General features: G+C 37.7%; 1 protein-coding gene across 2 annotated transcripts in view; it reads right to left on the bottom strand.

Moving 5' to 3' along the window:
* Positions 1 to 13,567, bottom strand: part of LOC142332710 (ATP-binding cassette sub-family C member 4-like) — a 208,788-nt gene that overhangs the window by 110,782 nt on the left and 84,439 nt on the right. For both annotated transcript variants that reach the window (XM_075379285.1, XM_075379286.1), the window contains exon 6: positions 12,468 to 12,690. In XM_075379285.1, coding sequence (XP_075235400.1) covers positions 12,468 to 12,690 — 223 coding nt within the window. The remainder of the gene's footprint in view (positions 1 to 12,467; positions 12,691 to 13,567) is intronic.

Below are 13,567 nucleotides of genomic sequence, written 5' to 3'. Positions count from 1 at the left end.
TAGAATTACTACTGAAGTTGATTGCAAAATATAATAACACCCACTATCGGACTATCGGAATGAAACCGAAAGATGTAAACAAACGAAACCAAGCTGCTGTAATAAAGCGATTGAACACAGTACTCTATCGAAAGCCTACTTTACCGAATTTCAATGTCGGAGATCGAGTGCGTATAAGCAAATTTAAAAAGACAGTCGCCAAAGAATATTTACCGAATTGGTCAAACGAAATATTTATCGTACATAAGGTTCACGATAATACCCGACCGTGTACTTACACGCTGATTGATATCCATGGTGAGGTGGTGAGTGGTAAATTTTACGGTGAAGGACTCGCTAAAACCAACGTTACAAATAATGTGTATTTAGTCGGGAAAGTCTTACGAAGAAAAGGTGATAAATTATTTGTAAAGTGGCAAGGGTTTGATGGAAAACACAAAAGTTGGATACATAAGGCGGATTTAGTGCGGTGAATTGATCAGTCATAAACATGAGGTTGTTATTGAGTACGAGATGCCTATCGAACTGGTGTTCTACGATAAAAACATGTTCAACACAACAGTCCGACACGGATGGAACTTTATTTCAAGATTTAGACCCTCTCCGCTCGTGTACAGAAACCCTTTATTGGAACTTCGAAACCGTCATGCATCTATGGACTACACAAACGTTTACATGCACATGTTGGAATACGGTAGTCGTCTAGAAGGAGCGAGATGCTGCATAGTGATCACGGAACGAACTATTCCGATCAGATCGTCCAAGACGTTGTACCGCTTAGCGTTATCATACGGTAGAAAATGTTTTGTGGACACGGCTTACGGAGTACAATTTACCGACCAAGTACCGGAAACATTACCGATAAGACGAGGAGGATTATCGTTCGAAATCGTGAACAACAGGGTTCAGGCGCTCTTTTCCGGTGAGTTTCTAAACGAAGCGCTACCTACATTGCGGTTATACCCTGATGTGTTCGGATTGAGGTACAACGAACGACGCGAACTCTTTGAAATCCAAAACGAAGATTTACTGCGAAAATGGTGCCAATATGCAGGCGCGAAACCGGACGAATTTTGGTTGTTGAATAGCTATCTTTTGCATTTACATTCGGAAGGTGACCGTCATCCGATCAGACGACTTTCCACACGGTACTTGACAAAGGTCCCACAAAGCGATCACTCAACGGTTGTGGATATTCCACTGTGGGTTGGAAATGTAAAGAGCTGTCGACTTTAAAGACACAAACACAAAACTGTTGATACCGTCTATTGATTAGGGTGTGACGCAATATTACCACGAATTGTGCAATACTAATCAACGTCCGGTGAGAATAAATGTTTCTTTAATCGATGTTGTACGTTTCTTACGAAGAACCAAAAACATCCAGTTTTCTTTAGATCGGTCGAATTAGGATGGTGATCGGCAGTTTTCCGATCATTCGTAACCACGATGTCAAACATGAATGAGGTCGATTCATCGACGTCGTCGTCTGCAAAGTTGGTAATGGAAATCGATAGAATACGAGATTTGATTAAAAGAAAACATCGCGCTATTACGCAAGGAATAATGGAAACTGATCAAGTGCTACGAAAGCACTTTAAACCCATTGTCGAACCATAACGGGAGCTTAAGGAAACATTTAATCAAAACAAAAATTAAATAAAAGAAGAAGCGGAAATAAAGGTGGAAGAGAAAGAGGATGAGGGCGGAATATCTATACCAACGGTTATGAGAAAACTTTTTAAAACACCAAAACATCGATTCGTTAAACCTACACACCCATCATCACCTGATAAACGTGCAAAATATTATTTGGATCTGATCGTAACGGATAGAAATAGGCAAATTGACAACGTATACGGTGTGAAAAATATAAACGACCAATGGACGATTGGAAACCACAATGTTGTTTTTAAAGGAAATAATATTGTAATCGGTAAGAAATCGTATAACGGATCCGAAGGCTTATTCCAACTGATATTTTTGAAGGAACCCAAAGGCTATACTATAAGAGACTTGGATAATTATAAAAAAATATTAGAAACTACTGAGGCGCGTAAAAGCCAAAATAATGGACGCGTAAGATCCAGTAGAACATTGAAGTACAATAATATTATTAAAAAGTTGTTTCCCCACCCGAGACGACTAGGTAGTCAAGAGGAAGAAAGCCTTATAACCGGTACAGGTCTGCTTATGAGGGCAAAGAAAACACTAAGACCAGATTACGTGTACTGGGACGATCCGAACGAACTTTGCGATAGACTTCGTCTATTAGTAGCCTCTAAGCGTGAAGGTCATACTGGTCATAACGAAATCGTTTCCATTGTAGAAGAATTGCAAGAAAGTGGTTACATAAAGGAGGGTAGAAGAAACATTTTATTTTAATCAGTCTAATGATGAGTATAGACAAGGTCGGACGTTTTCGTGGAGGAGCGATCTGTAACAGACCACAACCTACGCGGATTATCGAAACTTTTGATAAAACCACCGATGGAAATTACATTAGAAAACGGAGGTTGTGCAACGTGGGATGTCCGATAGAGGATGATGATGCTACCACTTTCGGTTTTACGAACAAGATTTACGTGTTTGTTTAGGAAAGATGGAATAGTAGATGTCAAAGATAGTGTTGTTACCAACGCTAGAATATCAGTAGATTCATCAGATCTAACTACAAAGGATTACGTTGTGGAATGTCTGTTGAGATTTTACAAATTTATAATGCAATATTTAGAGGATGACTTTCCTAATTATCCGAATTATCATAATGTTGATCGAGACGCCTTTATGCAACTTTTAGACAAAGTCAGGCTGCCAAGCAAACAACAGTCTGACGAAAATGGTATACAAGATTTAGACAATGTTAAAGTTTAGTAACAAAAAGACCACAGAATACAGATCTAGAAAGACGCATTGAAGATAAGGGGAAGGAGGATCTGACTAATAAGGTTCGTCTGCCAATTACAGATACGACGAAGAAGGACATGAATAAAAATACGATACGCCCACCGATCTCGGATTCAAACAAAGATGCATCGAAGAAGAAGGAGGATGTTAATAAAAATATGATACGACCGCCGATCACGGAACCAATTTAAGATGGTGGAACATTGTAAATGGGTTCATTGTCTGTCCGACATGGCAAGAGTGGGGAGGTCAAAACGTTCTCCTGTTCGAAAGGGTAAGGTGAGAAGATCTAAACGAACAGTCTTAAACGAGGCGGAGGACTGTTAATACCTCTAACGACAGGAGCTGCTGGTGCGTTAGGATCTTATATCGATGAAAAGGAATTAAAAGGGGTCAAAAAGGTTGTAAGTAAAGTTTTAAACAAAGGAATCGATTTATTGTCGGTAGAGCTACATATTCCGAGCTATCAGTACTGCGTGTTGGGAACGAATTTAAAAAAACGATTAAAGAGAGGTGACTCTGGTGTAAACAAGTTGGACGCGGCTTGTTAAGAACACGATATCGCATACGCTACGTACAGTGATAACGAAAACAGAGCGGCTGCGGATCGTAGATTAGCCGATAGCGCTTGGGAAAGAGTTAAAGCTAAGGATTCGAGTATCGCAGAAAAGGCTTCCGCATTAGCGGTTACAAACGTGATGAAGTTAAAAGCAAAGTTCGGCGGTGGAAGAGTACGAAGACGAAGAAGACGATCAAAAAGGAATAATATAAAACGTCTTGTTGAAATGATGAAAAGAAAAGCAAGCACTGCAGGGCAGGGATTATACCTTAAACCCTACCCTTTGACCGGATCGGGGATTGGTGGTAAAAAAACGCCAACGACGACGTCGTCGTCGTTGTCATCGTTTCCAATAAAGGAATACCAGTGCGTCCGCTATCGAATATAGAACTGATATGGTATGCGAGAAAACTAAATGTAGCCGATTTTCGAGGAGTCTTCATGTTGGACGCATTACCCAAAAACCCAAAGACTAACGAGTCTGCGATAATTAATCTTGATCGTAATACCGGTCATGGTACACACTGGGTATGTTATAGAAAACGAAGACGGATGGTGGACTATTTTGATAGTTTCGGTAATTTACGTCCACCTAACGAATTGATGCGTTATTTGCCATCCGATGCGATTATAAATTTCAATTCTAAAAGCAGACAGAGTGTAAACACGGTTATCTCGATTCCGAATGTAGAAGAGGGAATCAACAACACAATTATTGTCATTCCAAAGAAACCTAAAAAAACCATTAAACTGACGCTACCGGTCGGAACGTACGAGGTAGACGATATCGGTAAACGATTCAGCGATGAACTCATAGACAAACACCAAATAGATTTACTTATGTGACCGAATAACAATACGTTAAAATGCGAACTTAAATGCAACGCTGTGATCGATCTCAAAAGATAGTCTGGCACCGTTGTTGGGGTTTAAAAAACTAATCTAGCGGCAGATATATGGCACGAGTCATCGAAGCCGGTTGCCATTAACAACGTGAAAAACGTACGAGTCGAATGCAACCTTACACGAGGCTCCTATACGAACGGATCAGAAGGACACGTGTTGCACGAATTTACGCTAAGCGTTCCGCCTGGTTTGAAAAAAATCGATTCGCCGAAGAATAAAATATATCTACCGGTGAATACAAAGAACTTAGACGAGATCGCTATAAAGTTTACCAATCAGGACGGAAAACTGATAAATTTCCGCGGTGTGAAACTGTAACTGTGAGATTGCATTTACAAAGGAAAACCAACCGATAAGGTTAAGATACAATAGTGGTGGTAGTAGTAGTAGCGAAACGACACGCACACCGATCAGTCGACGTGCAAACACCAAAGCGTTAACATCGCGTTACGTGTTGTTTCTTCGAAAACTTGGTTTTACAGTTTTGGTGAACGTAATGGCAGGAGTGAATATGTTAAACGTCGGTGAAAGTGTTTCTTTCGACAACACCATCACCCCCGACTTACAACAACAACGATGAAATCCGGATACCGATACACCAACAGTATGTGTACACGTTACCGCATAAAAGCTATTTGATGGTCGAAGGGAAGCTAATGCATGCGATAACAAGGCAACAGAATCGTGGTTAACAAACAACGCGATACCGTTTCTCTTCGAGGAGATGCGATACGAGATAAACGGAACGGAGACGTGTCGCGTACAAAAGTTAGAAATAACGACAACGATAAAAAACATCTTATCGTTGCGTAAAAGCGAAGAAAATATTTTGGTAAACTTCGGGTGGAAGTTCAAAGCGTCGGATAAATTCGATTTGGAAGAACAAACGGGAAGATTTTGCTTCTACGTACCGCTGCGTGTGCTGATGGGTTTCGCCGAAGACTACAAACACATAATATTGAACGTCAAACAAGAATTGGTTTTGCTTAGATCTTCCAACGACGTGAACGCACTAATATCTTCCAAAGAAGCACCCGATTCCAAGTTGAAAGTGACTAAGGTAGCGTGGAAAATTCCATATGTTCATGTTGCCGATACGATGCGATTGGAGCTGTTGAAAGTAGTAGAACGAGATAGACCGTTAGCGATAACTTTTCTTACATGGAAAATCCACGAATATCTGGGACTACCACAAACAAACATACATTCAAGGACGGTAAAGACATGTGCTCAAACGGAGAAACCGTGATACGTGATATTCGGTTTACAGACGGACAGAAAAGATAAAGCTACAAAATCACTGACGCTCTTCGATATGTGCGAATTGGTAAACGTTCGTCTGTATTTGAATTCGCAATACTATCCGTACGACAGTCTACAGGGTGATGTGAATATGATGTATGAAATGTTCGCTAGCTTTCGGTCCGGGTATTACAACAAACCGGTGGACGAGTGTCCCCCTTACAGTTTGGCAGATTTCAAAGCCGGTGTACCATTAATAGTTATTGAATGTTCCCGTCAGAACGAATCGCTTAAAACAGGAACAGTAGATGTGCGTATCGATTTCGAGACGAAAAACAATATAACCGCCCACACGACCGCCTACTGTCTCATTATACATGATAGCATTGTCACGTACACTCCGCTTACGGGAATAGTGAAAAAGGTTATGTAATGACGGAAACGTTTACATTTGTAAAAAGAAAAAGAACAAGAAGGTGGATAAGGGGGAGGAGAACGGAGGGGTATCCCCCACCACCAACATTGTTATTTCGTAGACATCATTGGTGGTTACACATCACGGAGACTTCATTCACGGTTGAGCGTTCGTGATGGAAGGAGTTATCGAGCATCACGGCTTTCTCGGCAAACGAGGTGAGTTTATAGTCAAGGAACTTGCTGTTGTCGGTAATGGATGCTATATGATTCATCATTTTCGATCACCGTACCCAAAGTCCAAGATGTCATCTAAATACAAACGGATGGCCGGAGAGGAATTTTCACAAAATCGATTAGAATTACGGCGAAGTCGTATACAACGACGATATCATGAAGGCATTATGTTCGCAGTTTGCTACGATATACACCAAAGGGCTGGAGAAAGTGGAATTTTTGCGTCGGTTTCATAACGATGTTCGTCAGATACCGGACGACGCACCGAAACCGAAATTAAACTTTATCGTAAATTGTTCTTACTAGATTTAAACGTAACCAGATTTAAAGACCTCCCGATGGACCTTAAACTGCGGATTCCATCCGCAGTTTAGCGATGGATGTTGATATAGCCGCATCGGTGTGAACGATTAGATTTTTTCCGAATCGACGCGTAAGAACGTTGCGTCATCTTATGAAACTTACAACCGCTGCGTTTCCACACGCAACAAGTATAACCGCAGACGTACACCGTTTCAATACCGTTAGAGTGGTTTTCAATTACGACGCTACTTACGTGAACTTTACAACGGATTACAAGAATATTTAGACAGTTTAAAAATCGATACCGTAGACGGAATGTACAGACATTATATTCGTTATAATGGTTGTGGTGGGGGGGTAAGGTATAATATAAAATTACAAAGCAGTAGACAATCATTCAAGCCTTAACGATGGAAGTGTCCACATGGATGGTGACTTTTTTACCGACTAGTCCGATAACAAATCTAACGCATTTAAAGGATATACTAACGGTTCGATTTCCGATTTCAATAGTTACAGAAACTGGGACTTTACCAAATACCGTACTTTTAGGAATACCGTACAAAACACATTCAAGATATTGAAAATGAACTGACAGATATGATTGATTGGATTGTGGTGAGCGAGTGTGATATGTACATATTTTTGACAAAAAAAAATAAAAACTTAACGAAAGAATCGCAAAGACCAATCGTAACTTAAACGATTACAAAGAGATATTGTTTTTCTGTAAAACATTATCGAATTTGTATTAGCAATGGAGAAAACTTTTACCGATTCGGTTAAAGAATTGAAGTTTATTGCATCGTATATTTGTGAATATTGTTTTATGATGCTTGTCACTCACTCTGTTCACTGTGGTGGTTGTGATGATGATAAAACACATGCTATCGATTGTAAGAAATTCGACTATTGCGGACGTGGACTACCAGAATACTTGTGTTCGTGCGATTTGATTATTGAAAACGTGAAAAGAATGTACGCTATGGTACGTGCAAATAAATACGAAGTGTTACGGGAAAATCCGTTTGCCTGTAGAGTTATCGACGGTAACGAACTCTACCGATTACTTTGCAAAATTGCTGAGGGGTGTGGAGGGGATATAAATATCTACACGGTACCATCGTTAACCAATCATTTGAGTGTAAGCTCTGCGGGTGTGATGATGGATGCCATATCATTTGTTAACGCTTTCAACGATGAAGATTGTTTTCTGAAGAAAATACCGTGGAAAAAGTTGTCCGATCTTCATGTTGGAGTAGACAATGTATTGTTGGATATGAGAAAGGTATTTACACCTTTATATGACTATCGTATTTGCGCCATATTGTACAACACCGAAGCGGATGAACTTGGTTGCTTTCGAATTTATTTACCACTGAAATATACAAATAGATTTACCGATGACGAAATGACCGTTGTAAGACATCATCCGATGAAATTAACTTATTACGGAATGAAAGAAGACGGCTTCACTGAAGATTTAAAAGTAAGTTTGTAAACTATACGTCGAGTGTTTATAGGCCTCACGGGGAGATATCACTCGTTAAAAAAAATCTGATCGCGCCATGTTACATACCTCATGGGTGGTGTGAAAATTATAACTTTCATTCACTTGTCAGACCTTACAGTGTTCACTACTAGCGTCTGTTATGTCTATCAAGGAAAGAAAAGTACGGGAATATGTGACTGGTGTTCAGTCATTACAAGCATTAAACTGGCAAACAACTCTTAATATCTATTCTAACTCATACTAGAGTAATTTACTATTATTCGGATGAAAGCACCCTAAAGAAAGATCAAACATATCAATTTTTAAAACGTTATAGTGCGTTGGTGTCGCAAAAGTTTTATGTCATTTGTGTTTGGTCTTATCCGAATATTGAAGAAGACAATCTATTTGAATTGTTGATGGCATTAGATAATTATATATTTGGTGGATTGGCAGAATACGTGATCGTAGTGGACATGTAATGTGAAAATAAAAAGTCCTTTTAAGGACTACAACACTTAACACAAACAACACACAAATACTCAGAAACAGAAACACTTTAAACCCCCATACAATAAGTTGTAACTAACTATTGTTTTAAAACAATATTTAATTGCACTTATTGAATACAGCGGTTCCAAGGCCCGTGGCACGATATTATATTGGATTTATCCACTATCAATTGTGTTACAAATGGTGAGGAGAGTGTTTACATTTAGTTTAAGGTGGTCCTGAAAAGGACCGACTTTTTTGGATAAAGGACTGTTATATTCGTAAAGGTTTATATATGTTATCATATTCAATAATTTTTTTTCTTAAAAGATCTTCTTTGGTACATATATGTATTACGTACTGATTCAAAATAATCATCATATAGTTCATCAATATATGGAGAAAGGTGTTCAAGTGTATCGGTCTCAATTACGTACACTGCAAATTCTTCATCTGCTAACAGATCCATTTTTGAAGTGGAAGTGTACTAGTTAAACTTAACTATTTATAAAAATTGGTAGGATGTGGTGGGTTGATTGTGTTTTCTTGTTTTATAAGGAAAAGATTATTTTTTGTTTTAATCGGAGTCTAGCGGATGTGATTGTTGATAGGGATGTCAAAACATGTTCATGCGGTTGATAAGCAGCGTTTCCTGTTTATAAGGAAAAATAGTTGTTAAAAAATTGAGCAGATGTGTGGACAATAGATAAGCAGGTTTTTTCCTGTTTTATAAGGAAAAGATTATTTTTTTGTTTTAATCGGAGTCGAGCGGATGTGAGGGGTGATAAGGATGTCAAAACATGTTCGTGCAGTTGATAAGCAGGTGTTTCCGCAATTTATTTCTGTTTTCCTGTTTATAAGGAAACAAAAAGTCATGCGTAGGCCGGACGGTTCGTCAGTCGAGCGCCGCATCCCGCACGGTAAACATCTCTCTCAACGTCGCTCCGCTGACGAACGCAAACAAGCTCAGCAGACACCGCCTCCCGGTGCACGATCTACGACGAGAACCTCTCGAGCGGCGACGCCTCCCAACGCCGTCGCCTGGACGACCAGGATCATCCTCGAAGTACGTCTCACATCACCTCCCGGTGCACGAGCCACGACGCCTGGACGAGCAGGATCAACCTCGAGGTACGTCTAAATTTTTTTTTCATAGACACCACCTCCCGGTGCACGAGCCTCAACGAAGACCTCGAGCGGGGCGGGCGACGCCTCCTGGTGCAACGACTACGACGACTAGGATCTTCCTCGAGGAACGTCCGCGTTGAGGCGACGACGACGATAAGGTTCTACGACGACAACCTTGTCATCGTCGCCACGACTAGCAGGATCATCCTCGAGGAACGTCTTAAAAAAACAGGTTGGAAAGACTGCGGGCTACTGAGTCACCGACGTCACAATCCAAGATGGCCGACCGCCGCCATTATCCAAGATGACGTACGGACGCCATCTTGTATGACGTCATTTCCGGTGGCCGTATGCCCATTTCCGTACTACTATAAATATTGATTATTTGTCACATAAACAATCGATCAAGATGGCTGCTACTCCTGTGGAGAAAGCTTTTAATGAGCTAACTAAAGAAATTAGCCAAAACACACTGTTATTACCATGCAGCAATGCTTCAGAACAAAGTACAATAAATGAACACCAATAAAGGTAATCCATCTACGATTGGAAAAATCAATTAGAAAACACAGGATTAGAAAAAAAGATTTTGGAAGACCTACCATGTCAGAAGAATAAATTGACCATTTGCACAATGTATCAACATAGTCCAAATAAATTAAATAGGTTAGCTAGTATAGAATGACAAATTCTTCAACGACCATGTGAAAACTTTGCGTAAACCCATCAAACAAGCACTGTACTAGAAGTAACTCTCTGCAGTTCTATGTATTTTAGTAGTAAAAATATAACAGCCTAGAAAACTGTAAGTTCTGGTAATCAGTACAGAAATAGCAGTAATTTTGGAATTTTTCTAGTTTGTAGTAAATTTTTTAAAAACCTCTAAAAAATAAATAATTTGACTTTTACACAAAAAGATTTCAAACAGCAGCCATTTCAACATTTTTTAATCATTAATATTCAGCAAGAATTATTTCAATCTACGCTTTGTTGGGTAAAATATGAAGTATTTTATTTTAAGCAATATGACACGTTTAAATAAAATTTTAAACAACCAAATTTTTTCTTTTTTTCAAGGATTAGGAGATCTGGCTTTACCCTGTAGACGATTCAGTCATTAAAATTATTGTGAAGCCACCAGATAACAAACAGAACTTTTATAGGTGACCCACTGGTCCCCTCTATACGCAATGGAATAAAAAGTACATAATATTTTAGAAAATTCAAACTATTATTGAGATACGGATTTTTTTGTAAAAACATAAAAAATTGGACAGAAAATGAAGCCGATGATGATTCAAGCAACAAACAGTTCTGTTTATTCTCTTACAAACTGCAGAGATTCCCAATATATCAACAGATTTATGACACTCTGATAGAAAACTTAGAATGCATAGCAGCACAGCACCAGTTAATATCCATTACTGATGACACAGAGCAAAACGACAACTGTGTTGTTATCTGTCAGGAACTGCTGATGTTCATCAAAATGGATTGGCAAACGCTAACCCAAACAAAAAAAAATCTCGTCAGATTATTTATTTATCATATGATACATGGAGTGCTGTGTCCAAAATATCAAACTAAACCTTCAAACAATTACAGAAGAAAATCAAATATAATATTTATATAGATATAATTACAAATTTCAATAAAACTAAAAATTGATATCTTGTTTTTTCAACCATTCAACTCCAGATGGTGTAGTAAGATAAACATCCTGGGATTTTCCCTAGTATGCTCACTGTGGACTGTACTTAATTACATGTTCAACAGTTTGGAATGGCTCACCACATTCTCAACCAACCGTAGGTGACACGTTCCATTTGTTCTCACGTAATTAAGTCTGCATCGCAACTTAATCGTATACTTAACAGGGTTATAATTAATCTTAGTCTTGTTAGACTAAAACCCAGCAATTGTGTACGGACCACCTCTATCCATTGGCAGCCATAGTTTTCGTCCTGCGAGATGAACCATTGTGTCTGACATTAAAATCCTCTTTTATAAGCTTTTGAGACAGCCCCGTGCAGGTTTTCAAGATTTCAAGCATTGATTGGTTAATCCAGTGACAGCACATCAGATTAAAAAGTTAAAGAAATAGCAATTTGTTTTTTATACTTAGAAGTTTGTGTATTATAAATTTTTGCTATAGAAACAAGATGTTAATTAGAAAAAAAAGACTTAGTAACATAGAGACCATTCACGGTTTCCTTTCCGGCAACAGTTTACCAGAGCATAATTCACTATTGGATCCACATTTTCACAATAAAATCACATTATTCTCTCCCTCTCCTCTCCTCTCCTAATCCACACATTTACTTTTTTATTTCTATGATTATGCTCTTCTACAGAAAAAAATAATTGTAACAAAAAACTTTACAGGTGAAACATTTAATTTAAAAAAAAACATATTTCATGTCTATTTCCAGAAATAAAAATGATTTTGGTAAAATAAATCAAGAAGAACAAAATAGAATTGTACTTTGTAAAAGACAGCTTCTGAGTTGTAAATAAGCCCAAAGAGACACGTTTGAGGGCTACTAACTGACATAGTAAAGTACAAGTTCCTTGGGACAGGATTGTCATTATTTAGAGATTTTGATAATCCATCAAAAGATATGATTAATATTTAAAGTATTTGATACTTTAAACATTTAAATATATCGCTGACTTTTTTTTCAAAAATATGTTTTCTATTTAAATTTCCAACATTAGTAAGAACTTGATGAACCTAAAACAGTTTGAATTCAATTCACTAAAATTACACAATAAAAAAAAACTTACTTTGCATAGGAATCGCAGAAAGAAGCGTTAATACACCAACAATAGATGACAATCCAACTTCTCTGTATAACAGAATAGTGATCACAACAGTTTGTAATGGACCGACCCAAAGATAATTAAAAAACAGAAGACAATAATCAAAACGATTGACATCATTTGATAATAGATTAACAATCTCACCGATTGTTGTTTCACCTAACGCTGTTTTAGATAATCTAAGGACCTGAAAAAAAACGAGATTAATAAAGTAAATAGGATAATTATTAAAAGAAGAAAAATAGTTTAGGTTAGAAAAACTTTTTTTTAAGTGGCATTGATTGCTGTTACAGACCTACTTGCCACAATTAAATATTTTTTTAAAAATTCACAGAAACATGGTTCAGCTCTTTGTATTTTATCATTACTTCACATGTTTACTTTTCGGATGCTACTTCTTGATGTTTCAGCTGTTGAAGGTTCTTCAACAGCTGAAACAGCTCCGTGTAATCGAATGAACCATTCGATTACACGGAGGTATGATTTATAATCTTCAAGTCGATTCTCCAGAATAATTTTTTGTTATATTTTTGAACACTTCAACATCCTTAATTACCGTCACTAGAAAAAGCTTCTGCAGAAATACTGATACTTTTGTCTATAACTTTAATTGCTGACGAAAATTATTTCTATTTTACCAAAAGAGTCATACTTTAGATAATTATTGTTGCAATACAGTATACTAATAAATATTTTTACTGAAACAGTAACTGTTGATGAAATAACTGAGCTACGCAAGCACCATCTGTTTACATTGCGCATATAGCAGAGAAATTCAAAACAGACCTTCTTTAAAAACATGTCATGTAATAATAATAATTTATAATCAACAGAAATTTTAGAATCTTTTATATAATAAACATAAAAAATACTTTTCTTTGAAAATTAACAGGGGGATTTTTGGGAATAATGAATAATTGGCTAAAATATTATGAGAACACACTATTCAAGATAAATTGTTAATACCTTCTTTAGTATAAAAAGTTAATTTGTTGGTTGATATTTAAATGTTAAAACAAAAACTCTCTCTCTCTCTCTCTCTCTCTCTCTCTCTCTCTCTCTCT

Source organism: Lycorma delicatula, chromosome 12 (assembly GCF_047948215.1).
Source record: "Lycorma delicatula isolate Av1 chromosome 12, ASM4794821v1, whole genome shotgun sequence".
Lineage (NCBI taxonomy): Eukaryota > Metazoa > Arthropoda > Insecta > Hemiptera > Fulgoridae > Lycorma > Lycorma delicatula.
The sequence above is the reverse complement of the archived record's forward strand: the minus strand, read 5'-3'. Positions and strand labels throughout refer to the sequence as shown.